The 27,586-nt window shown below is 34.9% G+C and overlaps 6 protein-coding genes across 7 annotated transcripts; 3 read left to right on the plus strand and 3 right to left on the minus strand.

Moving 5' to 3' along the window:
• Positions 1-32: 32 nt before the first annotated feature.
• Positions 33-5,387, minus strand: LOC130981998 (glutathione reductase, cytosolic). 2 transcript variants are annotated; one of them, XM_057905796.1, is made up of 17 exons: positions 5,209-5,387; positions 4,920-5,087; positions 4,458-4,522; positions 4,124-4,193; positions 3,922-3,993; positions 3,566-3,769; positions 3,370-3,443; positions 3,213-3,296; positions 2,853-2,940; positions 2,691-2,772; positions 2,237-2,310; positions 1,601-1,708; positions 1,401-1,465; positions 1,144-1,257; positions 830-929; positions 627-680; positions 33-334 (listed from the first exon to the last, which is right to left on the minus strand). In XM_057905796.1, the coding sequence occupies exons 2-17, from the start codon at positions 5,061-5,063 to the stop codon at positions 242-244; spliced, it is 1,491 nt and encodes a 496-aa protein (XP_057761779.1). In that variant the 5' UTR covers positions 5,064-5,087; positions 5,209-5,387; the 3' UTR covers positions 33-241. The 2 variants fall into 2 exon arrangements, with proteins under 2 accessions (XP_057761779.1, XP_057761780.1); XM_057905797.1 differs by having other exon boundaries at positions 4,920-5,065; positions 5,209-5,372.
• A 2,891-nt stretch (positions 5,388-8,278) lies between these two features.
• On the plus strand, positions 8,279-9,632 carry LOC130982348 (50S ribosomal protein L27, chloroplastic-like). The gene is made up of 3 exons (XM_057906323.1): positions 8,279-8,689; positions 9,110-9,211; positions 9,307-9,632. Exons 1-3 carry the CDS (start codon positions 8,405-8,407, stop codon positions 9,484-9,486), a joined length of 567 nt encoding a protein of 188 aa, XP_057762306.1. The 5' UTR covers positions 8,279-8,404; the 3' UTR covers positions 9,487-9,632.
• Positions 9,633-10,946: 1,314 nt separating this feature from the next.
• On the plus strand, positions 10,947-12,432 carry LOC130981592 (isoliquiritigenin 2'-O-methyltransferase-like). Its single transcript, XM_057905173.1, has 4 exons — positions 10,947-11,356; positions 11,591-11,904; positions 11,986-12,050; positions 12,136-12,432. The coding sequence occupies exons 1-4, from the start codon at positions 10,947-10,949 to the stop codon at positions 12,430-12,432; spliced, it is 1,086 nt and encodes a 361-aa protein (XP_057761156.1).
• An 859-nt stretch (positions 12,433-13,291) lies between these two features.
• Positions 13,292-14,418, minus strand: LOC130982833 (uncharacterized). Its single transcript, XM_057906942.1, has one exon. The coding sequence runs from the start codon at positions 13,970-13,972 to the stop codon at positions 13,448-13,450; it is 525 nt and encodes a 174-aa protein (XP_057762925.1). The 5' UTR covers positions 13,973-14,418; the 3' UTR covers positions 13,292-13,447.
• Positions 14,419-21,736: 7,318 nt separating this feature from the next.
• Positions 21,737-25,510, plus strand: LOC130981799 (LRR receptor-like serine/threonine-protein kinase GSO2). The gene is made up of 2 exons (XM_057905507.1): positions 21,737-24,596; positions 24,909-25,510. The coding sequence occupies exons 1-2, from the start codon at positions 22,019-22,021 to the stop codon at positions 25,205-25,207; spliced, it is 2,877 nt and encodes a 958-aa protein (XP_057761490.1). The 5' UTR covers positions 21,737-22,018; the 3' UTR covers positions 25,208-25,510.
• Positions 25,511-26,050: 540 nt separating this feature from the next.
• On the minus strand, positions 26,051-27,541 carry LOC130982573 (mediator of RNA polymerase II transcription subunit 21-like). The gene is made up of 4 exons (XM_057906609.1): positions 27,158-27,541; positions 27,003-27,080; positions 26,792-26,843; positions 26,051-26,380 (listed from the first exon to the last, which is right to left on the minus strand). The coding sequence occupies exons 1-4, from the start codon at positions 27,362-27,364 to the stop codon at positions 26,304-26,306; spliced, it is 414 nt and encodes a 137-aa protein (XP_057762592.1). The 5' UTR covers positions 27,365-27,541; the 3' UTR covers positions 26,051-26,303.
• Between the last annotated feature and the right edge of the window lie 45 nt (positions 27,542-27,586).

The following is a 27,586-nucleotide window of genomic DNA, read 5'->3' on the forward strand; positions in this document are numbered from 1 at the left end:
AATATATCAAAAATATATGACGGGGGTTAGTCTTGGAAAGTGAATCATACAGATTAGTCATTTCTTGAACTCCTTGATGACTAATTAAACAGCTTTTTTCAGTATTATTTGAGCAAAATGAAAATTGCTGAAGGGGGAAAATAATTGAATGGGAAATGGAAGCTGATGTTCTAACTTCTATCAGTGATGTGCAGTTCTACACTACCATCCAACAAATAGTATCTTTTCCATTAAAACTTCCTTACAAACTTGTCCTGGGCTTTGCAGCAGCAACAGTCCTTGTAACTGAACGCATGGTTACAAATTCTTCTGCAGAAGATGGATGTATGCCGACCTATAGAGAATGGAACATTGTGTTCCCATCAGCGATTATATTACAATATTTATTAGCATGACATGAAAATAAAACATTGAATAATAAGAATCGGAAATGTTTGGTGACCAAAATAAATTAGCCAAAAATAGCCAAAGCTTGCCTTATTTTTAACATTCATTAATTGTTGTAACAATTAATGAATGTTAAATATGGCAAATTCTGCCTTTTTTTTTTCTCCCTAGCATTACCGAATAATAAGAATAATAATAACAACAACAACAAAAATAATCATGAAAGCAATGAACTTTACCGTGCTGTCAAACTGTGCCTTGGTAGCTCCACACTTCAATGCAACAGCAATACCCTATTCTCAACCAATATCAATATCATGAATTAAAAAGCAGTAACTTATAGTTGAAGTATGCCCCCCATCATTATCACAATCACAATGCATAGGACCACAAAAAATACTAAATGCATTCCAAAGCTAATGGTGCGAATCCATTAGCATACCTGCATAATTTCTGGCGCATCAGGCCCACACATGGATGCTCCGAGAACTTTGTCTGTCTCGGCATCAACAACAAGCTTCATAACAGTTTTCTCTTGTCGCCTGTTTCAGAAATATTATCAATTAACAAAATTGTTCATAGAGGAGAGATGGAAGAAATATAACTACTGGGGACCCCAGCTGTGGACTATAGAAGCTAGGAGATTTCACAAGATCAACATAATTCCTGATTATTCTTCCTCACAAATACCAAATAAAATACAATCATAATATGGTAAATGTGCAACAGGTAAAATATGAAATAAATTACACATACCCTGAGATGGTATTTTTCATGGGATTGAAGGTTGATGTGAAAACTAGCACATCACCATTTGCTTGCTCTATTGCCTGCTCCTCACTGAGGCCAACTACAGAAAGTGGTGGAATGCTGCAAAACAAAAAAGAATGAGAATGTGTTAATCCAACGAACAAGCAGAAGGTACCATATAGAGAACAGAAGGGCTCATTCTGGAATCAGTTAAAAATCCAAATTGACTAATAGTTGACAAGATTATGCAAAAGAAGCTATACCTGAACACAGCATAGGGGATGTTACTATAGTCTGGCTTACTTTCTTGCGCACCAAATACTGTTTTCTGAACATAACCAGATTAAGCAAACAAAGTGTGTTATCCTTGTAACAGAAATGCATCACCAACAGTCCAACATCTCCCAAACAAAAAGAGAAACAGGTAAACTGATCCACTATATCTATACGTAGGAACACTTACTGCAAAACATGTTCCTTCCATCAAAGCCACTGGAGTGAGATTCATTCGGTCTGTTACATCACCGACAGCCCATATGCTTGGTATGTTTGTGCGTGAGTATTCATTTACCTAAATACAATAAAAACAGAATATTTAGAACTATTGAGTGTCAAATTATTCTCCAGATCTTATTAATTCTCCAATTCAACAAGAAGCCATTGACAAAAAAGCATCTCATAGTGTTTGAAACTACAATCAATTTGCTCCACAAAACAAAGATCTCGCCAAAAGGCAATACTTACCTTTACCTTCTTAAAGGAACATAAACGAAAGAATGCTTCTACTTGGGACGTGCATGATTTAAACATAGTAATTCCAGAATATAATTAATAATTCCTTTGGAGCTCCTATAATAGTAGGGATTCAATGCACATGACAACCAAATTATGGAATGTGTAGCTTGATAAACCTAGTAGAAATAGTCACATGTGGTATCTATAATCTATGAAACATATTATAAAGACCATGATTTAGTATAAAACAGTCACAAGAGCTTGATGTCTCATCAAGGTCACAAAATGAGAACAACTCAATCTTGGTAGACTCTGCCCAATATTGCAGAAACAAGAAAATAATTTTAACATAGGAGTTGTAGACCTTTATTGCTCCATTGCTGTCAAGCTCGACACCTACAGCTTCTAAATTTAACCTCTTAGTATTGGGGACTCTACCTGCATCCAGCAAAGAACACTTAATAATATTAAAATTAGCAGAGTAAAGCCAACATCCATGAGATTCTGCATTATTCATGACTTCTCTGCAAACTTGAACCATCAAAATGAGTGCTCTGCTCCAAAGATTAAAAGTCGACAACCATTAAAATTGATCAGGTTATCAAACATCAAGAATGAACTCATCAGGATGACTAAATGAAAAAACTCCATTTAAAGGTTCAAACTTACAGATATTATTGCAGATTGCTTAAACTTTAAAGCCACTATTAAACTACACTATGGACCTGAAGGTGTATTACTAATACCAATACTAACACTATCAGATTCATGAGTAAACAAAACTACTTTAAAAAAGTTTAAGTTCTTTGTATGCTTACCAGTGGCAAATAGCACAACATCAGCCATCAGCTCCTCACCATGATCTGTAACAGCTTTAATGCCATCTTCTGTTTTAATCAACTAGAAGATAAAATTTATTGCATTAGCTATGCGGAAAAGAAATGAAAATGAACTGATACATTTTAAAGAAATGAAAATACCTGTGTCAAGTTTGTCCTTGGATGTAAATTTATTCCCCTTCCCTCAAGATTCCTCGCAACCACAGCTCTCATTTCATCATCAAAACCTCTGCAGCAAAATATTAGTCAGCAGGTATGAATGTACAAAGAGTATAAATGTAAAAAATAGTACAAACAAGAAAACAAATGCAACCTGTTAACTATATGTAGTCCAGTGAAATATCTATTATTACCCTGCCTTAAGGATTTCTCACATTCATGAGTAAACATATGACCTCAACTAGAATAGCAATTTTATTTGTCTCAAACTCTCAATAATCAAAACACTATCAAAGTAATAAATGTATAAATAAATATGAAATATGCATGCCAAAGGCAAACCTCAATGGAAGTTCCTTTCTGAAAACAAGATTGACTGTGGAACCCATCCCTTGCCATATAGAAGCAAACTCAACTGCTATATAGCTGTAAACATGATATTAGTTAATTACCATGAAATAGTAAATAATCAAACTAATATAAGAAGATAGAAACACACCCTCCTCCAAGAATCACGACACGTTTAGGCAATTCCTCTAAACTTAATGCTTCATCAGATGTTATGCCCAACTCCTGCATCCCAAACAAAAAACACAATGATAAATCACATAATCATATTCATAACCAAGTAAAGGCTGTAGCAATCACACCATTAACATCAGTTTACAATATTGATTCAAAATAAGTAAATTTACCTTTCCTGGAATATCCGGAAGATGGGCCCTACCACCAGTAGCAATCAGTATGTGTTTTGCCGAATAAGACAATTTAGTGCCATCCAATTGTGTCACCTCAACTTCATGTGGGCCCACTACCTTTCCCTCACCTTCAAATAATTTAACCCCAGCATTGGATAACAATCGCTTGTATATTCCATTTAACCTATTGATTTCATCTGTCTGCAATTTGACAAAACATGAATGCAAAAGACAAATAACTATCTTCTTTTTTGGTGATACTAATGAACTTCTTGATGCAAGAAAAAAGTAATTCTTTACACTATTAAACAAACAAATATTATTTCTAATATAAATATAAGAATCTTGAATACCTTCTTTTGTAAGAGCTTCTTCCAGTTGAAGTCAATCTTCTCACTCAATTCCCACCCATAATTCCTGGCATCCTATCAGACACAAAAGAGTTTGTTTAATCATCAACGTGAGAAATACAAATCATGACACAAAAATCAATATGAACCAACTTAGGTGTGTGTTAAATATAGTACTGAATTGAATTAAAGATCAAATCCTTACCTCAAGATCCCCTCCAAAAGATGCTCCATAGACCAGAATCTTTTTGGGAACACAACCACGAATCACACACCTTCAAAATTAAAGTCCATAATCATTTTCGTGAAATACTTGGTAGTTGAAGAGATAGGCTGTTGGGAAACAGGGCGGGAGCCTGGGACGATGAGGATGAAAAACAGGACAGGAAATTTATTCTATCTGCAGGCTAAGGCCCATAAACATGATAGTAGATAGCTTCTGATTTCAGAACAAATGTTACGTGGGAACTGTAATGAAGCAGCCATTATCTAATTCCATTCAATAATAGTCCAAAATGTACAAGTTTCAATCAACTTACGTTCCACCAACACCTCCAATCGTTTCTGAGCTAATTGGATGATATGGAAGCTCGCAAATCCCAACCTAATGAGCACAAGTTTCAGAATGTGATCAGGAGAAGACAAATAAACCACAAATGGAATCAGAAAGTTCAAAAAGCAACATGAAAGAAATGATAATCACAATATTATCTGAAAGTTATGTATTAGTAACCAATTCGAGAGCAACTCTAATTTTTTTTTTTTTTTGTAAAAATTAGTGGACCAAATAAGCCTATGTATAGAATACATTTTGGAATACCACATACACATTAAAAATGTGCGAAACAACCACCATCAAAGTTTACAAAAAAACTTGAAGCTTTACTTAATGAATAATGGAGTCTTTTCTGCTCCATATACATAATATGAATCAACATAAACTTGATAATAATAATAATCCGCAAAGTAAATCAAATAAAATAAGATGAGAGATTAGTTACTTTAGCTCCGAAGTTGGCGGAGAATCTAGAGGCACGAACGCCACCACTACCAGCTCCAATAACGAACAAGTCGAAGTCAAAATCAGTCACCTCTTCTTCCAATGCAGCAGCTGGTTCACCATCGATCAGCATCTTTCTGGCCATAGCTATATAAATCAATTAATCAATCTGCATCACCAACATCGTCGTTACGACTTAAAGTAACAAGCTCAAATATTCTTTTTGAAAGAAAAAAAAGTATAAACTATTTTTAAAAAGTGAAGTGAAGTGAAATGGAAGAACTGCATACATCTCGGAACTGTGTGTGACGTAGATCGGAGATAGAGAAGGGAAGTAAAACGCCGACTGAGGTGTGTGTACGGAGAGAGTGAGTGATTGGGTTAGGTATGGTGTGAGAGTGATGAGTGGAACGACGACATAAAAAGAGAAGAGAGAGAAAACAAATCATATGATATGATTGATTACAAGATGCAGATGCTGTATTAATTGTAAAGGTGCACCCATTCATTCTTGTTTCTTACTACTTACTAGAACCATTTTTTATTTTATAGAAAATATAAAATAAATATTACTTTTTTACATAGATTATGCATTAGAGAAATAAAAAATAGTTAATATATTATTGCTATGTTTGGTTGGAAGCAAAGAAATAGAAAGGAAAGAAATAGAAAGAAAAGAAAAGAAAGGAAAGAAATTGAATGGATTTTTATTTTCTTTAGATGTATTTGAATGAAAGGAAAATAAGAAGGAAAGAAATGGTATAAAAAGACAATTTTACCCTTATATTATAAAATATATTAAAAAAAATAAAGGGGTAATATTAGAAGTAGAAAGAGATAAATAGTTTTCTCTCCATTTTTTCTCAATTGTTGGAGAAAAGAAAATTGGTGGGTCCCACCAATATTTTTCTATTCATTTTCCTTCCTCTCTCATTTCTCTTCTCAACCAAACAAAAGAAAATAACTATTTTCCTTCCAATTTCTTTCCCTTCCTTTTCTTTTCTCCCCTCAAACAAACACACCATTAACGTACTCTTTCGTCTTTAGTCAAATTCTTAAATTAAAAGGTTTGACTAACAACTAGTTAAGGAAGTAATAAAAAATATTTTATTAAAAACTTATTTTTTTAATTCTAATACATTTTTAATATATTAGATGTGTTAAAAGGTTTAACAATTACTCTTTTATTCTTAGATAGTTATTAATAAATTAAATAAATGAGATATTCAAGTGATTCAGATAATTTAAGTTTAATGTATAATCCAAAACGATGAAATAATGAATGATAAGTTGATAACAAAGGAAATAAGAAAACATGAGTATATGAATCATAAAATTCCTGAAGAAATAGGTCTACCAAATTTGGTTTCAGGTCCTTAATAAGTTAGGTACATTATTTTAGGATTTTGGAGTGACACTATTTAAGTTTTTCTTTTTTATTGGAGGTTATTTAGTGTTTCACAATTATTTTTTAATTGATGTGTTTTACTTGAAAAAATATAATTCATTAATGATGTTTTGTAAAAAAAATTCAAAAAAATATAATTTGTGAGTGATATTTTCACATTTGGAAAAACAACCATTTGTACCCATGAACTTTACGAACGCTGACAAAAGTACCCATTAAAGAAGAAAATTAACGTTGTATCCATCAAAGATGGATTCCGTACGACAAAAGTAGCCAAATCCTAAATTTATGTTGACTTTTTAATAAAATTCCAGAATTACCCCACCATTATCTTCAACCCCTCCTCTTTTCTTTCCCAAATCTCAAATACCTCAATTGCCTAAAAACCCTAATCTCAATACCTAAAAACACCAAATTATCATTTTCCTAACCTTAATCTCAATACCCCTTTCAACAAATTTCAACCCTCTCTTTATTCTTTTCAATTTTACCACCTCATTCACCAACATGTGTTGATGGTGTATTGAGTTTGTGCTTCCACCACTACCGCTGGCAGAGCCTTCTCCTCCTCCTGCTGTAACTTCCGGCTGAGAGCAGTTTTGGAAGAGATAGTCTCCCGATGAGTTGGCACTGTAATCATGATGATGATCGGCGAAGGAGTGTCCACCGAGGAAGTTCTCGAGTTTGGGTTGTTGGTGATGGTGGTGGTGGTTGTTGTCAACATTATTATTGTTGTTGCATGAAGTTTCCAATTGCAGGTTTTGGTTGATATAGTTATTCTCCTTCCAATCTATGATGATAAAGGAAAATTAAAAAAAAGAGTAATTTATAATAATAATAATAGAGAAATTAAAAGAGAAAAGAAATTAATAAACCTTGTTGAGTAGAAAGGTGATGATGATTGTTGAAGGGTTCTTGATAGATGGGAAAAGGAGAGAGGTTGAGAGTAGCAGCGGCATGAGTGGAAGGAGTGAGATCGAAGCAATTTTCATCATCAGCGACAGTTACATCATCTTGTGCAGTGGGATTGAATAGCCCAAAACGAGTTTGATGATGATGAGTAGTAGTAGTGTGTTGTTCTTGAGGGGAGAGAGAAACCCAGCAAGTTCATTGAAGCCATAGAAGAAGAAGAAAGGTTAAATTGTTGAATAAAGAGAGGGTTGAAATTTGTTGAAAGGGGTATTAAGATTAGGGTTAAGAAAATGATAATTTGAGGTTTTTAGATATTGAAATTAGGATTTTTAGGAAATGAAGGTGTTTGAGATTTGGGAAAGAAGAGAGGAGGGGTTGAAGATAATGGTGGGGTAATTTTGGAATTTTATTAAAAAGTCAACATAAATTTAAGATTTGGCTACTTTTGTCGTACGGAATCTATCTTTGATGGATACAACGTTAGTTTCCTTCTTTAATGGGTACTTTTGTCAGCGTTCATAAAGTTCATGGGTACAAATGGTTGTTTTTCCTTCACATTTTGTCAATCTATCAGTGATATTTTGTCAGTGGTGTTTGTCAATTTTGTTGCGCCATACAACAGCATAAAATATGTTCTTTGGGCTATTTTTGGGGATTATATCTCCTGCTGGCCCAATATTTAAAAAATATTCAATCATAAAATATAAATATAATAATTAAACCAAATTGGCACAGTTGGATTGATCTAGTGGTTAGTTCATTAGTTCACTTAATCCATTGGCCAGCGACAAACTCTTAAATAGACCTGCTGGGCTAGGAGATACCGTGAGAGACCAAAAAAAAAGCATAATAATTATACTAAGTGTATCCTAAAATCAACTTATATTATTTATATATTTTGAAAAATACATAATTTAAAAAATTATATGCTTTAACTAAAATACTTATATATTTTATTTTCTTAATAGTTAGAAATCTATGAATATTTAAGTTTGATTAAAATTTTATTTGTAGTTCTTTACTTCTTTTAGTCATTTTAGCAGAAGTGTCATGGATTTTGATGTAATTTTAACTTTTCCTTATCTTCTTCTTCTGGTCTTGAATTGTGAGGTAATAGTACAGTGTGGTGAGAACTGAGAACAGAGAAGAGAACCTGTGGCTGAACCATGGCGGTGAGTTTCAACCTTGCAACAGCATTCAAAGGCCTTTCTCTGTCGTCGTCTTCCTCTTCCTATGCTTCTGCTTCGCCGCTTCCCTCCTTTGTTTCTCTCCCTCGCACACACATTCAGATTCGGCCTCCTCTCCCTCTCACCATCCACAACGCCCACAAGAAGGGAGCTGGCAGCACCAAGAACGGCCGTGATTCCCCCGGCCAGCGCCTCGGCGTCAAGATCTACGGTGATCAAGTCGCCAAACCCGGTTCCATCATCGTTCGCCAACGTGGTACCAAGGTACTATTCATTCCAATTTTAATTCTCTGTTTTTTTAAAATGCACTCTATCTGTTTGTTCTATTGCCTAAGCTCATTGAGGGGTTAATAGTGTTTATTATGTTTCATTTTTTTGCTATGTTTGCTTTCTTCCTTACATAAACATTTGTATTTTATACGGAACCTTTCAAGTTTCAATGGTGTTAAGTAGATGATAAGTGAATAGGTAGTACTATAGCTTGCTTATCACTGCAAAACCATGCTTCCTTAAACTTTGAAGCTTGATTATATATAAAAATTTGACCTACATGTTTTTGGCATTTAGAAATTTACGAGTAATATAAAATGTGTAGCATCCCATAACTTTGAAGAAGAAGAAGAAGAAGAAAAAGACCATACAGGGTCACCTAAGTATTGATTTTGTTTTGGACAATACTTTTAGTTTCATGCAGGAAAGAATGTGGGGCTTGGCAAAGACTATACCATCTTTTCCTTGATTGATGGAGTTGTGAAATTTGAGAAATTTGGGCCTGACAGGAAAAAGGTTAACTGAAGCTTTTTACACCTTGATTATGTTACTTAGAAAAATTATAGAGAGTACAAATTGAAGCTTAATTATTATGATTTCTTCTACTTCAGGTAAGTGTTTACCCACGAGAAGTGCAACCTGAGAACCCCAACAGCTATAGAGCAAGGAAGAGGGAGTATTTCAGGATGAGGCGCGAACGCAGAAAGGCTAGAGAAGCAGGAGCAGTACTTCAACCCCAACTGGTGCTAGCTTCTGTTCCTGATGTTGCCATCACTAATCCAGTGTGCTGATACATGTGTAAAATTCCCCTTGTATCTTGATTCCTTTATAGCATTGTATAAGTTTTGTTTTGAATTTTGAAATAGAAAACTAAATATGATTGTATGTGTTATTCTTGACATTTCCTTTTGTTCAATAATTTTCTGTTTGATGATGAGTTCTCAGTTCTCAACACTTCCCCACCTTCACAAGCTAAGCTAGATTGTAATCACTGGATCATTCCCCCGTCCTGTCTTTTCATTTTTTTTCCCTTCCCCGGCGCCGGCACCGGAACTTTGCATCGTGAAAAGCTATATACATATATTCTGAAATATATATAAACTTATAATGAAATGAATATGCCCAAAAGTTAAGCTTATAGAACATTTATAATTTTTTATTATTTTGCGACACATTATTTAAAAAATTCAAGTCACACATTATTTAGCCAATGAACTTCATATATTGCTAAAAGAATTATAAATACTCATGTATTATATTATTTTTTATGTTTAATTCTAAATCATTTAAAAAAGTAAGATGTTTAGCACTTTTGAATATGACATGTGCCAAAAAAAAACGAAGAACCTTGAGTGGAGTTGTGGACACTGGTCAGATTATATTTTAATGATTTGAGCAAGTTGCAAACGGAAGAAACTAACCTTTTTCCCAATTCCAAATTTTTAGAATAAGTTATTATTTTTTATTATAAAATTAATTTAAATGTTTACATTTTAACCTCAAAATATTTAAACTAACTCGATACACATAAAAATTGAATTAGCTCCATAAAATTACCCACAGATCATATTTTTTTTCATTACAAAATACAAATACACGTCTCTCTCTCCCTCTCTTTCTCCTCATACATATCTAGTAGATTTTTGATGGAGTAGTTGGCGAAACATTATTAATTTTTTTTTTTTTTTACCAAAGATACGAACACGCGACCTCTTAATTGAGTATGGGGAGATTATGTCATTTGAGCTATTACTCATTGACGCGAAATATTATTATATTGTTTAGAAAAATACATACTGATTTATCATTAAATCAATAAAGACGAAATTAAAGCTGCACCTTTAGCAACCATCTAGAAACATGAGTGGAGAAATATAACAAAACTAAAAGATCAACATATAGGAAGGAAAAATTCTTGGAACCTATACGTAAGAGTGTAACAAAATCCTGCATATGACAAAAATTGCTGCGTCAACTGATCCCTTTTCGGCTTTTCGTACGTCTTCAAACGTAGCAGCATTAACTAAACTAATCCCATGAAGAAATTCATGTTTTAAGAATGAAAAATAGACTAACAATGAATGTGCCTTTATTTGCAGAATTTATTATGCACACGTATTTCTTCTTTTTATAAAGTATTTAAGAGATATTTTTATCTTGTAAAATGAGAAATATACAAAAGAAATGTTCACAAACACACAGATGCAGTGTCTTGCCTGAAGAAAACTGATTAAAGCAAGGAAACCAAATGATGAGTTCATCAGCAAGAAAGGAAGAAGAATATGATGACGACGATGCATGCATGTATGCGTTGTTGTTGTCAACTTTTCAAGTGTTCCCTTTCATATTGAATGCTGCTGTTGAACTCAACCTGTTTGAGATATTGTCTGAGTTAGCCCCCAACGGTGCATACTCATCGGTTTCCGAAATCGCTTCAAAGCTTCCTTCACAGCACCCTCAACTCCACAACAGGCTGGACAGAATGCTTCGTGTGCTTGCCAGTTTCTCACTTCTCAATTCGAGTGTCGTCGTCGTCGACGGCGACAAGGTTGAGAGGCTTTATAGTCTCTCACATGCTGCTAAATATTTTCTCAAAAATCAGAGTCATAATCTAGCTTTTTTCTCAAATCTCAACTGCCACCCAGCTCTAACAAGGGTTTGGTGAGTGAGTAATTTAATAGAGAAATATTAGAGGGCCGTTAGAACTTATTGATTTTAAGAGTATGGGATAAAATATGTTGTTGGATTACTAGACTAAAAGAATTAAACTAATGAAATTGAGTTGATAGCTAAGTGATGGCCAGAAGTAATAAATTCTGATGCCCCTATTATTTCTCTTTAATTAATTAATCTGATTGAGCTGCACTAATATATTATTGAATTTTAATTAATTAGGGTAAACATTAAGGATGCAATTGTTGATGGAGGAATAGAGGTTTTCAAGAAGGTTAATGGGATGTCAGTGTGGGAGTACATGGAGAAGGATGCAGAACTGAGTGACACTTTCAACAAAGCAATGGCAGGAATGTCTGCCACACATATGAAGAAATACTTGGAAGCATATGATGGATTTGAAGGAGTGTCAACGCTGGTTGATGTTGGAGGAGGTACTGGACACTGCCTCAAAATGATCCTCTCCAAGTACCCTAATATTAAGGGTATTAACTTTGATTTGCCTCAAGTCATTCAACATGCCCCACCCTATCCAGGTATATTATTCATTATTATATTCTTCCTTCTTAGCATGGATCTCAATTAAGCACATATAACCTTTCATTTTATGGCTCAAGGTATTGTGCACGTTGGAGGAAACATGCATGAAACCATTCCAAAGGGGGATGCCATCATGATTAAGGTAGATTAAATAAAAGCTTTATTTTAATTTGTTTGACTATATTTCAACTATCATTTTACAATGATTGATGATAAAATTGTGGCAGGCTGTTTGTCATAATTGGTCAGATGAGAAGTGTGTAACAGTGCTGAAAAACTGTTATAAAGCACTTGAAGAGAATGGGAAAGTGATTATCTTTGAGATGATCATGCCTGAAGAACCAGATTCAAGCAATGCCTCTAAGCTTGTCTCTGTTGTTGACAATTCAATGTTGCTTCATGCTGGAGGCAAGGAGAGAACAGAGAAAGAATTTGGGAAGCTATGCAAAGACTCTGGATTCACCACTTACCAAGTTGTTTGCCGTACTCTTTCTGTTTTCGGAGTCATAGAATTTTATAAATAAAATACAAGGATCAAATACATGTTCTATTTCTCATTTAGAACGTGATATATATATATATATATATATAGTGTGACCCCTTTTGTTTACTTATAACTTTCTCCTCATCTATATTTTATAAATAAATATTTGTTATGTAACATTCCTTTTTGCTTTTGGACCTATTCCAACCCTTACATATGAGAGCATGTGTTAGGCATCACCATTTTAAACTTTTGATATTGTTGAAACAGAAACCTAACCCTGCTGCTTTTGATATTATTAATTACATTTCTTCAGGCTATAACAATGTCCCATTCCTTCTATCTCTATAAGAAACCTTCACAGATTAAGAACATTGTTTGCTTTATTTTACAGCTATCTACTTTTAATTTCAAATTCTGCTCACATCATCACCCCCTTTCTATCTGAAAAACAACCTTTCTCTGTCCATGCATCCAATTAAAGTGAAAACCAACTATGTAAAAGCACTTAATATAAATCCTCAACTGTGGGTGGAAATTGGCATTAGTTGATACAAATTTGGAGGTAAAGTGTTCAAATTTGATGCATATACTATACAAAATAGGATTAAAACAAAATGTAGAGCCCATGGACAAGCTTGGTCCAATAGGCAGGTAAAGTGTCCTGTTTCCAGCTATCATGTTCATACAATAATGCAAGGAATGATAGGGGGAAAAAGGATTTATCATGATAATAAACAAAAAATGAATAATGGAAATTAGATTATTGTGCTTATTTTCCTTCCTCTACCAAAACAAGAAGATTATAGTGCCACTTTAAAAGCCTAAAACTTCATCTAATTGGCTTGGCTAAAAAAGATTAGAACAGAACCAATAGGAACATATGTGACATGTAACAATGAATGAAAGAAAATTTCTCTCTATAATTTATATCTACATTGCATTTGATGAGGCATAGTTCTCTAGTGATAAGGATTAAGCCCCTCACCATAGACTAATAAAAGGCTATCTAATTTTATACCTGATTGACATAAATCACCACAGGAAAAGGATCATTATCTTACTCTCCTTCTTGGTTGCTTTTGATAGTTGTTAACAGAGAAGAGCTTCTTCAACACCTTCACAATCACCACCATGCTAGGCCTATTGATATTCTTAGTTGCTGGAACTAGTGCACCATTATTATTATTATTATTATTATTATTGGCAAATCTTGATGAAGCTGGAGTAGCACATCTGAATTCAACAACTTCTCTTGAAGAAGATGTAGCAGAAGAACCTGTTGTTGAAGAACACATCAACTCCTCATTGAAATCCTCCCACAACAAGTCCATTTTCTCTTCTTCCTCATCATCATCCAACAAAGTTCGTTGTTGAATTCTGGTCTCAACTGATGAGAAGCTCTTCCTCTGAACCTGAGATATCAGTTTTGCTCCAAAGAAATCACAATCTTCTTCTCCTTTGTTTCTTTGGTATGGATTAGGAGATGCTGCTGGTGATAGATTCCACAAAGGAGGTGAATCAATGGCATGTGCATGAGTATCACTGATTCTAGGGAAACTGAATTCATCTGTATCCATGGCTTGGATAATCAGAACTCTAAAAGATTGAAAAGAAATTATGAATGGATTTTGGTTAGGTTTGTGAAGGTGGACCTTGAAGTTGTTTAGGGAGGGGTTTTAGTTCAACTGCTGCAAAAACCAAAGCAAGAATGATATGTGTGCTTTCTCTCTCTATGATCTTGTTTACTAACTATCTCATTACACAAGTCTTTCAAGCAAGTTTATGGCCACTCATAAGTAGGCCAGGGCCATAGATGTCTAAACATAACAAAAGGCAACCACTCATTTCCTTTGCTTAAATTTGTTGAAAACAATAATTGATACACAATATATCTATAAAAGAAAGTGAAGTAAGAATCAATAAAAGATGTATTTTTCCCATATTTATGCAAGAGGGTACCTTAATAACAATGTATGAGAACGATAGTATGGTTTTTAAGATTTATGTACATAAGAACCGTATTCTTTTAAGAGCAGCCAAAGGGGGATTATTATGCTCATTATCGCCGGATTGGTAGGGGAGAAGTCATTCATTAAGGTAGTAATTTTTCCAAATATTGGTGTTGACTATTGGAGCCATGAAAGGGATATTGGTTCAATCTCTATATAGCTTGTCTTAGTGTTGGGGCTCCACAATGGACACTTGTCTTAGTTGTCTCTTTATAATTTCGATGGTGATATACAATTATGGACGTTATTATGAAGAGTTTGCAATTTTCTTTTGCATTATATTTATTATTTGTTAGGGACAACAAAAATACAGTTAAATGGTGCACCTCATTTTTATAACTTATGAGTATACTCTTTTATTTGTGTTATTGGAACTTGTTGAGTGCTGAACTGCTGTTAATTAGAGATGGCAAAGCATATAATTTGCACATGATGACCAACCAAAGTTTACATGTTTATTTCTATGCTATGCTAATTGCTAGCCGCTAGGACTATATATAAAATGTTAAATAACACTTTTACCACTTTTGTTATATATATGACAGATCAGATATGAATGCATAAGTTGACATAAATAAACCTAATTTTTCAACCAAAAAACTAATATTGTGCATTATTTACTCGACATCCTCAAGTGGCACTCTTGTGGGTGCCTTAATTAATCCCACCATGTGTTTTTCTCTTTATAACGTTTTCTTTTTTTAGAGTCTTGATGAATATGAATGAAAGAATAAATGTGTAAATTAACTGTTCTTATTTTCATATGACCCTATAAATGTTGATGAATCAATTTGTTGGTAAATTGCTTCAGGCTTAATTTAGTTCTCCTTGTCATTTTCAAGTACTTAAAGCTCTATTAAAAAAATTTTGTTAAATTAGACTCTCGATGTATTATCTTTCTTGATTTACTTTCTATTCTATTATCCACCTCGTTAATATATACTTACAAATAAATTCTCTATTTCAATTCAATTTTTAGTTTTTTACTAACAGATATACATATGGAGCTAATTAAACTAGTGATATTTGTTCAAGATTGATAAAAAAAAAATTGCAATTGCACTTAATAAAATGGGCTGCACCTATTAGAACAATCCTTCTTTAACCTCTCCCCTTTTTTTTCCTCAAAATCTTCAAATAGCTTTTGGAAAAAATAAAATAAAATAAAATTTATGAGTTAAATACTCTGAAGATCATTATCTTCAGATTATTGGATAGGGCATTCATATAATATATTTTCTAGTATGGCTTTTTGAAACGAGAAAATTAAATTAGAGAATTGATTGATAATTTGTTTTATACTAGAAAATTTTTATTGAATATTTTTAATTAAATAAAATAATTGAATTGAATATTGTATTAAATTATAAAATTCAAAATAATTAAAACTAAGATTATGAAACTATATATCATAGATCATGATAGCTTTTATTTTGTATGCTTTTTCTTTTTTGGATATCTTAAAAGAAATATCAAATCAATTTATTTATCAAAAGACACATGAGAAATTATTTAAATGTCGATCTAATCGAAAATTATTTTATATTTGTGAATTCAAAATGTAGTAAAGGATGAGAAATATGTTACTAATAATCTAATAAATATTGGTTAAGTTATTAAACATTTACCTTCTTTTCAAATTTTAATTGTGTATAGTTATTAAATGGGTTAAATACATTTTTCGTCCCTAAAGTCTGAGATAAAAAACAAATTCATTTTCGACCTTTTTTTGTTATTAAAATCATCCTCAACTTTTACAAACACCTTAAAATTATCCTCCCCTCAATTAACGAATTTTTTCAGACACTTTTACCCCTGAAGTCTTTAACGCTTCGTTTTCATTCCTGCGAAAGGTATTTAGTGTCTCATTTACATTACACAATAGAAAACTGATGTTTCACCTTCAATGATGTCCTAAAAGAGGTTCATCGTCACCTGAAGAGTATCGTTACTGCATTTGGACTACGTTAGCAAGGGTGTGGAAGGAGGCCGTTCTGCTGTTGTCATCTCGATTCAGGTATGTATGCACCATTGGTTTTGGTTTTGTGGAGCTTGAACATAATAATATTGTAATAGATTCTGTTATTTTCATAAAACTGCTAGCATTTGATTTAAAGTTTTTTATTTTTTCGTTTTAGGGGATGTGAAGCTTTAATCTGAATGTCTACCATGGGGTCGATTTGGATATGATAATGGGATATTGCACTATATAGGGGGACAAAAGACACTCATTGAAGATATTGAGAGTGGTTGCTGGTCTATATTTGAGGCATATGCAGAGTCAAGACAGTTTGGGTACACAAAGAAGAATATATCAGCTTTGTGATATAAAGATCCAACAACTGAATGGTTAGAGAAAGATCTGAAGTTATTTGCTGCTGATAGAGATGCACTTGAGATGTGTAGAATAGCGGAGTTGAGGAGTCATGTTGAGATGTTTGTGGTGCATGAGGTTGAGGATGCTGACGATTTTTCTAAAGTTGAGTATATTGATGTTGGAGGCAAAATAGAGGAAAATCCTAGGAATCAGTTGGTAGTTTATGAGAGTGAACAAGTTCAACAGGTGAAAAATGATAATGTGGAACAAGTTAATGAAGGAGATAACTTGCACCCACATGTGGCTGTTGAAAATGCACGGGATGAATCGAACAGTAATGATGATGGCGATGATGAGGAGTTATTCCGTCTGATCTTGAGGTTGACAGTGCATATGACGTTCATTTTACAGATAATGAAGATGAGTATGATGATGAGAGTGGGTTTGAAGAACTGACAAGTGCTAAAGATGGTGATCATGTTGATAAAGAAAAAGGAGTTGTGAATGGTGATTTTAGTGATGAAGAAGACTTCAATAGTGATGAAATAGATTTGGATTATGAAGTTGGTGGTGGTTCAAATAAGGAGGATAGACAAGAGGAAGATAACTATGAAACGAGGTGGTATCCAATTCATAAGGATGTTTAAGACATGACAGTTATAAGTGAGAGGTGGAAACTGTATTTACTTCAAGAGAGGAATTTAAAGATATTATATGCAGTACAAACAAGAAGGGGGATCAGGTATGCCAAGCTTGACTTGGTTAGAGTGAGGGCTGTTTGTCAGTCGGGTAGTTGTCCTTTTTTGGTTATATGCTACAAAAATGATTGAGGAAACAACTTGTCTATGAACCTTAAGCATACTTGTAGTCAGTTACATAGGGTTGTGATAATGCATACTTCGTGGCTGAGTAGAGTTTTTAAGAAGAATGTGGACCATAACTCAAAGGTGAAGATAAAGGAATTGGTGAACAAGATACAAAGAAAGTGAAATATGACTGTGACAACGTCAATGACAGCTAGGTCAAGACAAGCTGCATTGGATGATCGCTAACTACTGCTCAGAGTTGTTACGGGCTAATCTAGGATTAACAGTGAAGCTCAAGGTACAAAGGTCCCCTGATTTTGAGATTAAGGTGCAGCACTCTTCATTGAACAACTTCTGCATATTTCAAAGAATATATGTATGTTTAGATACTTGCAAAAAGTGCTTTTTGCACTGTAGGAGATTTATTGGGTTGGATGACTGTTTTCTCAAGATACCTTAGGGGGGCAATTGTTAACTGGGATAGGTTGGGACCCTAATGATCAAATGCTTCTAATTGCATATGCCATCGTCGAGTCAGAGACTAAAAACACCTGGAAATAGTTTCTCCAGCTGCTAATTGATGATTTTGGGTATGAGACAATTGGTAGATCAACCTTCATGTCTGATCAGCAGAAGGTAAACAATTATTGTGTTAACTTCTATTTATTGAACCATTTAACTCTGATTAATAATATTGTTATAACACAACGGTTTACCTCCTTTGTTAGGGTCTAATGCCCGCTTTTGACGAAGTCATCCCAGGTGTAGACTACAGGTTTTGTGTTTGTCATATGTACAACAACTTCAGAAAAATTTTTCCTGAACTGCACTTGAAGTAATTGATGTGGAGGTGTGCAAAGGCTACACACTTAAAGGAGTGGGAGAGAGAGATGGTAGTCATCCAAAAGGTCAATGTGGAGGCTCACAGGCATCTGAATGTTATTCCTCCTAGATTTTGGAGCAGGTCCAGGTTTAACTTTCATTCTAAATGCGACACTCTTATAAACAACATGTGTGAAAGCTTTAATGGTGCAATAGTAGAGTTCAAGAAAAAGCCTAATATTACTATGTTGGAAGAAATTAGGATTAATTTGATTAGTAGATGGGCTGTTAATAGAGAAAGAATTTAAAAATTTAATTGTACAATTTTACTTCGAATTAGGAAGAAGGTAGAGAGGAGGGGTAGGTCAGCTGGTGAGTGGAGGCCTTATTAGTCTGCGACTCAGACATATGAGGTTGTAAATAGGTTAGACAAATATGCTGATGATTTGTCTGCTCGTGAGTGTTCTTGTAGGAAGTGGCAGCTCAGTGGCATTCCATGCACACATGCCATCAGGTGCATCAACTTTAAAGGTCTTGATATGGATGCATATGTTGATGACTGCTACAAGAAAGAGGCCTATGTCAGGTGCTATGATTCGGTAATCAACCTTTTAAATGTCTCATATTCATGGGAGAAGACTGACTTTGATGATGTGATGCTACCACCCTATCGAAAGCCTAGTCACAGACCAGTGAAAAAGAGGAATAGAGGACCTGATGAAGCTGAGGATAGAAGCCAGTCTTACTTGTCTAGGAGGGGATAGATTCAGAGGTCCTCAAACTGTAGTGAATCAGGCCACAAAAGGGAAAGATGCAAGAAGCCACTCCCCCCTGTAAGTGTATTTACAATATGCATGTTAGGGTTATATTGCAATGGTTGATTAAATGTAATGTTTGCTGTATTTCAGGCTCAACCACCTAAGTAACCTACTGTCAAGAAAACCAATGGAGGGAGGAAGAGTTCATCTTCAACACCCACAATCAGGTCTAAGTCATCATTATAGCCTGCTGTCTAATCTGCTACTAGAAGGAGGAAGAGGTCCAATCTACAATAAAAATCATCATCACAACCCAAACCAGCCACCAGCACATCACCCACAACCAGGTCTAAGTCATCCCAACCCATGTCCAAGCCCACATCACCATCATCTAGGCCTAACACATCAGCAGTAGCTACTCTCCACCGTAAGCTCAAGATAAAGCCCATTAGAAGCTCAACACAGTCACCACTAGTGCCTAAGGAGAAGGATGCATCTAGCTCAAGCCAACCAGTCAAGAATGTCTCCATCAATCACAACATTGCACTACATGTGTCTCCAAGAAACTTGAGGTTGATGGCAAAACTTCCTCCAAGAACTTGGGAAAAACTTTAAAAATTTGAGATCATTTAAGATGTTGTTATGTTAATGTAGTGCTGAGTTGATTATACTATATGTTTGTGAGATTTTATTTTGGCTGAAACTTATTACATACTGTTTATGCTTATTGTTGTTTAGATAGCAATAGAGTTGCTCTAGATTTTGTGGTGACTGAAGTTTTCATCTTTTGTTGTTATTTTCCTTTAACTAGATAATATTTTGTTCTGGGTCCAACTGTCAACTAATGAGTTTGATGGTGACTGAAGTTTTCATCTTTTGTTGTTGTTTAGATATGCTTATTAATGAATTTGACATAGTTGTGTTTTAATAAATGTGCTTGTAGTGCTCTTTGATGTTAATTCATATTGCATATTGCATATTATACATTATTAAAGCAGGTTATGGTATACCAATTTCGTTGACACAATTCTTAAGTAACAATTCCAGATTACCATATCCAGTTTCATTGTCAATTTCTTGTCAAATTACAGATACACAATTTCACTTACATAATTTTTGACCAATCTATAAAAACCAAACTCATTAACACAAACTATGTCCAACCACAACAATAGATTTTCATTAACAGAATACATGTCAAGTTACAAAACTCAATTTCATTCAAACAAAAATGCTCAGGTAATAACACAATTTCATTAAAGTCTAAATACATCCTAACTAAAAGCTCCCTATTTTCTCTCCTGATTTCATCAAACTATTTTCAGATGCATTACATAAGGTAGCCCCTGCTATTGATCCAACAAAATCTGCAACCAGATAAAAAATAACCAACCATGCCAAACACTGCAGCAACCTTTAACTTTCACTCAAAGTCCCTCACTTTTACTTTTAAGGCTGCAACTTTCCTCTTCAACTTTGCAACCTGCGGATCTTCAATTTCAGTTTCTGGGTATACCCAACGGAAAAACTGACACTCTTCTTTAATCTATAGGATCCCACCATAGTCAGTCCCCAGAAACAAAACATACAATCAATAAAAAACGCACATCATAGTAGACGCAGCCCCAAAATCGTTGATCAGGTTGTTTTTCATTCCCAAAATTCACAGCACAGGTCTCTCACCATGCCCACAAAGAAGCTCCATCTTCTGCGCAGACGAGCGATTCCGTGATGACCTTGAGCTCTCCAAAGCCATGATTGCACTACAACCTCTGGAACCCTAGCAGACGTTCTATTATTTTGGTTGGTGGTGATCTCTCCAATCAGTTATTTTTAATAACTTAATTTTTTAATCACTAAAGACATCAACTACCAATAACAATTTAAAGAGTAAAAGTGTTTGAAAAAATTCGTTAATGAAAAAGATGATGATTTTAATAAGAAAAAAAGTCAGAGATAAATTTGATTTTTACCCCAAAATTTATAAAACTATATATTATTGATCGATCATGATCATTTTTATTTTGTATGCTTTTTCCCTCTTGGATATCTTAATAGAAATATCAAATCAATTTATTTAAAAGACACATGAGAAATTATTTAAATGTGGATCTAATTGGAAATTATTTTATATTTGTGAATTTAAAATGTAGTAAAGGATGAGAAATATATTACTAATCATCTAATAATTATTGGTTAAGTTATTGAACAAATTACCTTCTTTTCAAATTTTAATTGTGTATAGGTATTAAATTATGAAATTTTGCAAGATTGGTCTTTAGTAGAAGGACTTTGTGAGTTGTGAGTCCTCGCATTCCGTGTGGTTTAAGTTGCAGATACGCGTCTTTGAATAAATCAGCAGCATTCAGTTCTGCAACAACTACAACACATTTTCCACTTTTTCACTTTTCTAATTCCAAAACATCCAATCCCATCATCATGCCACTCTCCTTAGTCAAACTCCTCTGAACTTCATCATACTAATTGAAATTTATCCTTTTATGCATGAATAATTTTGTTTATTTAGCTAAATGTGTATTACTATCAAAATGATTTTAAATAAACATGATGAAGTATGAACATACATATTATTTTAAATAAAAAAGTGTTGGTCAAGGTCAATGTGTTTGAACTTTGAACATTGTGTATGTAATTGCAGTGCATGTCACAGAGATGAGTGAGTGAGAGACCCGGCAATGTGAGTCAACTCCACTGCTACTCCCAAGTCCCAATACATACGCTTGCACGCTTTTCCTTCCACCTTCCACACCTTCAAACTCAATAACTAAATTAAAACACACCCATTTTATTAATCTGCAATACACTATCTTACACACATACTCACATATTCTCAGTTATCCATGTTAACTTGAATCCACAATAAAATATCACACACACACTCCAATAAAACATGGCCAGGTATGAGTACATGTACACCTCTTTCCTTTGTGTTTTTCTTCTCTATTGCTGCTACTGCCCCATCATGGTGATGTCTCAGCTATCTCAAAACCAAACTAGCACCATGGCCAATCTCTCCAAGCTACTTGGTACCTCTGCTCCATGGAAGAGTGGCAATCATTCAAATCCATGTTCATGGAATGGAGTCACTTGTGACTCTACCAAATCCCATGTCATCATGATTTCTCTATCTGGGAACTCTCTCTCTTCCAGTGGCTTCCTTCCTGTTCTTTGCCAACTTGAAACCCTGCAGCATCTTGATGTATCCAACAACAGTCTCGCCTCAATCCCTGATGAGTTCATTACTGAATGCGGAAAGTTGAAGTACTTAAAGCTGCTGAATTTCAGTAGAAACCTCTTATCAGGTTCTTTACCTACTTTCCTTGGTTTTGATGCACTTGAATACCTGGACATGTCTTTCAATGTATTGGGAAGTAGTATTGATATTCAGTTAGATGAAATGATTAGGCTCAAGAGTTTGAACCTTACTCACAACAACTTCAATGGTACTCTTCCCACCAAATTGGGCAAGTCCATGGTTCTGGAGCAACTTGTGCTCTCTAACAACCAATTTCAAGGAGAAATCCCTGAAGAACTGTTTAGTTATGAAAACTTGACTTTGATTGATCTCGGGGGAAATACCCTTTCAGGTGCAATTCCTACCCATATTGTACAGCTATCTAAGTTGCAAACTTTGATTCTTTCCTCTAATCACCTCAGTGGTCCAATTCCAATCTCAATCCTGAACATCACAACCCTTGTAAGATTTGCTGCAAACCTGAACCGTTTCAATGGTTCTTTACCTTCTGACATTTCAAATAATCTTATCAGTTTGGATCTTAGTGGCAATAGTTTGTCTGGTCCCATTCCAAAAAACATTTTATCTTCACCAAAAATGGAGGTTGTGGATTTGTCCAATAATACTTTGAGTGGAACATTGTTACTCACAATTATTTCTCCTAGCATGATCAGGTTGAGATTAGGGAACAATTTGCTGAAGGGAGACATTCCTTCAGATGCTTTTGCAAAAGCTCAGAATTTGACATACTTGGAGCTGGAAAGTAATGCACTGACAGGAGCAATTCCAGCTATATTGGGTTCTTGCCTCAACCTGGCATTGCTGGATTTATCTCAGAATCATTTGAGTGGGACATTGCCACCAGAGCTTGGAAATCTTCGCAATCTTCAAGTCTTAAAACTTCAAATGAACAAGTTTAATGGCACAATCACAACTCCATTTCAAATTGGCCAACTACAAAAGTTGTTAACACTGAATTTGAGCCAGAACTCTTTGACCGGATCGATTCCATCCCAGATATCAAGCTTGAGCAACCTTAAGTTCCTGAACTTGCAAATGAACAACCTGAGTGGTTCCATACCTCCATCCATTGGCATCTCAAAAAGCCTTCTGGATCTTCAACTAGGTGGAAACCAACTAAGTGGTGCTATCCCAAGTATGCCAATATCTCTACAGGTTGCCGTGAATCTTAGTCACAACAACTTTAGTGGATCCATTCCCAGCAGTTTGAGTAGTTTGGATAACCTGGAAATATTGGATCTCTCGTATAACAAATTTTCTGGTGGAGTTCCTGGTGATCTAGCCGGAATGTCATCTTTGACAGAGTTGTTACTTACTAACAACAATCAGCTTTCTGGTGTTCTTCCAAAATTTACCCATTTTGTTCAGGTTGAATACAATGGAACCAGTTTAGTACTGGCTCCTACATCTGACAACCCAACACCAAGCTATTACCCGGGATCTAGAAAGAAGGGATCATCTGTTGTTGTGGCAATCCTTGTTGCAATTGCAGCAGCCGTGTTTCTTGTTGGCCTTGTCACTCTGCTGCTTGTACTTGTGTCACGACACTATTCGAAGGTTAACGATGAGAATATACATTCAGGCGAAGATCATCGCCTTCCTCAGGTTGTCCAAAGTCATTTGTTAACTCTTAATGGTCTCCACAGATCAAACATTGACTTCTCCAAGGCCATGGAAGCTGTTGCTGAAACATCCAATGTTACTTTGAAGACCAGGTTTTCAACTTATTACAAGGCCATCATGCCATCTGGATCAATCTATTTTGTCAAGAAGATGAATTCAACTGAAAGGGCATTGCCAGCGAGCAGCCATGTTAGAATTGGGAAAGAGATGGAGGCCTTGGCGAAATTGAACAATTCAAATGTCATGACTCCTTTAGCCTATGTTTTGTCCAGTGATGCAGCTTACACATTATATGAGTTTGTCTCAAATGGTTCCCTCTTTGATGTTCTTCATCATGGAAGCATGGGAAACTCTTTGGATTGGGCTAGCAGATATAGTATAGCAGTTGGTGTGGCTCAAGGTCTCTCTTTTCTTCATGGCATCACCTCAAGTCCATTACTACTTCTTGATCTGTCAAGTAAAAGTATTATGCTCAAGTCCCTCAAGGAGCCTCTGGTTGCAGATATTGAACACTACAAGGTCATTGATCCTTCCAAAAGTACAGGAAATTTTTCTGCTCTTGCTGGTTCTGTTGGCTATGTTCCTCCAGGTAAGAAACTCTCCTAAGTTTGATTCCGATTAGTTTTTCATTAGTTAGAATAATAATATATAATGTAGGAGAATGTCAAATTTTGGATCAACCTTTAATTTTGAGTGCTACTTATTAACAAAGTTATTCCTTAACCAATGTTCACATAGTGTTAGTCATGATCTTATTTGCTCAACTGATTCTGCCTAATTCAAATTACAAAGAGAATTTGAGTAAATTCACCAAATACTAGATGTGCACAGGACCTTGAAAATGCATTCAACTCATGCATGTACCTTAACTTGCTTTGTTTGTTGGTTGGTTGATTGGCAGAGTATGCATACACGATGACAGTAACAGTGGCTGGGAATGTATATAGCTTTGGGGTCATCCTGCTTGAACTGCTGACTGGAAAGCCTGCAGTGACAGAGGGAACCGAATTGGTGAAGTGGGTTTTGCATAATTCGATGAACAAAGATTACATTCTTGATTCCAATGTTAGCAAAACATCTCAAGCGGTGAGAAACCAGATGCTAGCAATTCTGCAGATTGCTCTTGTTTGTGTTAGTACATCCCCAGAAACAAGACCAAAGATGAAGAGTGTGCTAAGAATGCTTCTTAATGCTAGATAGATGAAGTCATCATAGTATTTGTTCTGCAAGGTTGCAATGAAATAAATCTTCTAAGTAGGAACTTTTCTTTTCTAGCATAGAATTTACAGATGAAAGATAGAATATCTGATAGCACAGATTTTGCTTAGTATGCTATTTTTGTATAGTGAAATCATATTAGATCATACATACAAGTGTTGATGTCATTTAGTTTAAGGTGTTGGATTCTAGATCCTCCCATTCCAGAGGAAAATTTTAAGAAGGATCTAAACTTTATCAAGGATTTTATATACATATTAATACTATGATAGCAATGTTATTTTCTATTACGGTGTTTTGCTCATGCTCCAAATTATTCAATGTCATATTGGGTGTTTTTTGCCTGCGTTGCATTTTTCAAAGGAAAACGAAAATGATCGTTAAATATATATTTCTATCATAATACTAATTTGGTATAACCGTGTAAGACTTCAAAAAAAGGACTTAATTTGGTGTAACTGTGTAAGACTTCAAAAAAAGAACTTAATGTTAAGATTTTTGATAGAAAAATGTTAAACAATTAGAAATATTTTCCTGTGATAATAAATGTGTGTTTGGTAAAATTTATTGACAAGGTGTTTGTATTTAATTTCCAATTAAGAAAAATGTAGAACAATTCCATACTACATTTTTGTTAAGCAAAACTTTTAAGTGTCTCTGTGTAGTAGAAGTACGCAACTCCACAAGTCTAGTTGTTAGAGAGAATTGTTAGCTGTCAATCTTGATTAGTCAGTTAATTTAACTACTTTACCAACTTATTTAAGGGTTTTAATAACTGGTAGCGGAAAACGGTGATTGAGAGAGGAGAGAGAGGGGAGATCGGTATAATTTTGTAACATGTCTGATAACAAATTCCTATAATAATATTAACATTACCAACTTCTAAGTTCTAACACAACATAATTAAATGTCAATTTGATAGAGTGGCTACAACAGCCTCGTCCAGGTGAAGAATCTAATAACCTAACAAAGGCTTCTAAAAAATTAGACTGCAGATCATGATTCATGTCAAACTGGAGATAAAGTTTTGGCTATCATAGTGCCAATCTCCCCTGTCAATGGAACCATTCCAGTTTCTTCATTCAGGTTTCTTCAAATTCAAACAGTTATCTGACGCTCGTTTAAACAAATCCTGAACTTGATTTAATTCCTTCTCTGAAATCAAGAAGCAGGCAAGAATGTTAGCTAACAACGTTGATCAAATTATAGAGCAATGTGAGTTTACCCGAATAAACAAAAGAACAAGAAAAAAAATGCTAAAGTAGCTTGAAACCAGTTCATCATTCAAAATCGTTGCACTTGGAGAATCTTATGTTATATAAATTACACACATGGATAACCATTCAAACATCTTATTAGATACTTCTATTAAAGATTAAACAGTTTTTCTAAATATGAGTATGACCAAAATGTTGCTGTTCGATAAGGCCTCTAGATAACAACTATACTAGCTAGAGATATCTCTCCTAACCATATCTTAGTAATCAACATAAATTTACATGTTAGTACGATCTGAATAGAAATTAAGCAGAAAACTTGGATGAAAAGATTGAAATTGGAGATAACCTGCAGCTTCGAGTTGCTTCTGTAGTTCTTGGCCTATAGCATCATTCTCAGCCTGTAATGTGAAGTACAAATATAAGCAGAATCCCAAGGTAACAACTAACAACTAATTCCCTCTTCAGATGAGGCTTTACATTATTAAGCACAGCAAAAACCCTAAAATAAAATTCAAACAACAAAAAAATATGAGACTAAAAAGTAGTTAGGTCAACACCTGTAGGTCAGCAATCCTTTTAATCTGTGCTTCTTCACCTCCCTCGGATATTGGAAGTGCCGCAACCAATGCATCAAACTGCAGAAAAGATAGCAAAAACGTTTCAAGAAAACAAGAAGTAAGGAAGCCTGTGCTTTAGCTAAAATGGTGCAGACCTGTTTAGCAGCCTTCACCAAACCAGCACTCATCAGCTTGGGCTGTTCAGAAAAGTTTGAGCCATCCTCCGTAGGATGTGGAGGTGGTTCAGGGTAATGTGGGGAGAGCCGATTAGGAGGAGCATCCCTTTGCAAGGTCCCAATGGTATTGAAGGCAAGATGTGCAATTAAATTAACTTGTTCTTGTAATTGGGAAATTATATCCATTAGAGCCGAGGAGCAAAATTTAAGACCTGGCAGAATCGAGCACTCACTGGCGGAGGGATGCGCGGCGAGACGCGAGCACACGGCGCGGAGGATCCGGCGAGAGTGTGGTGGCGGTGAACCAAGGTGAGCCGAGAGTGAGTGAGAGAGAGAGAGATGAGAATGGGGTATTGGGGTGGGTACTGGGTAGCTTCAAACTGGTTTTTTTTTTTTTTTTTCAAATTA

This window comes from Arachis stenosperma, chromosome 5 (genome assembly GCF_014773155.1).
Source record: "Arachis stenosperma cultivar V10309 chromosome 5, arast.V10309.gnm1.PFL2, whole genome shotgun sequence".
NCBI lineage: Eukaryota > Viridiplantae > Streptophyta > Magnoliopsida > Fabales > Fabaceae > Arachis > Arachis stenosperma.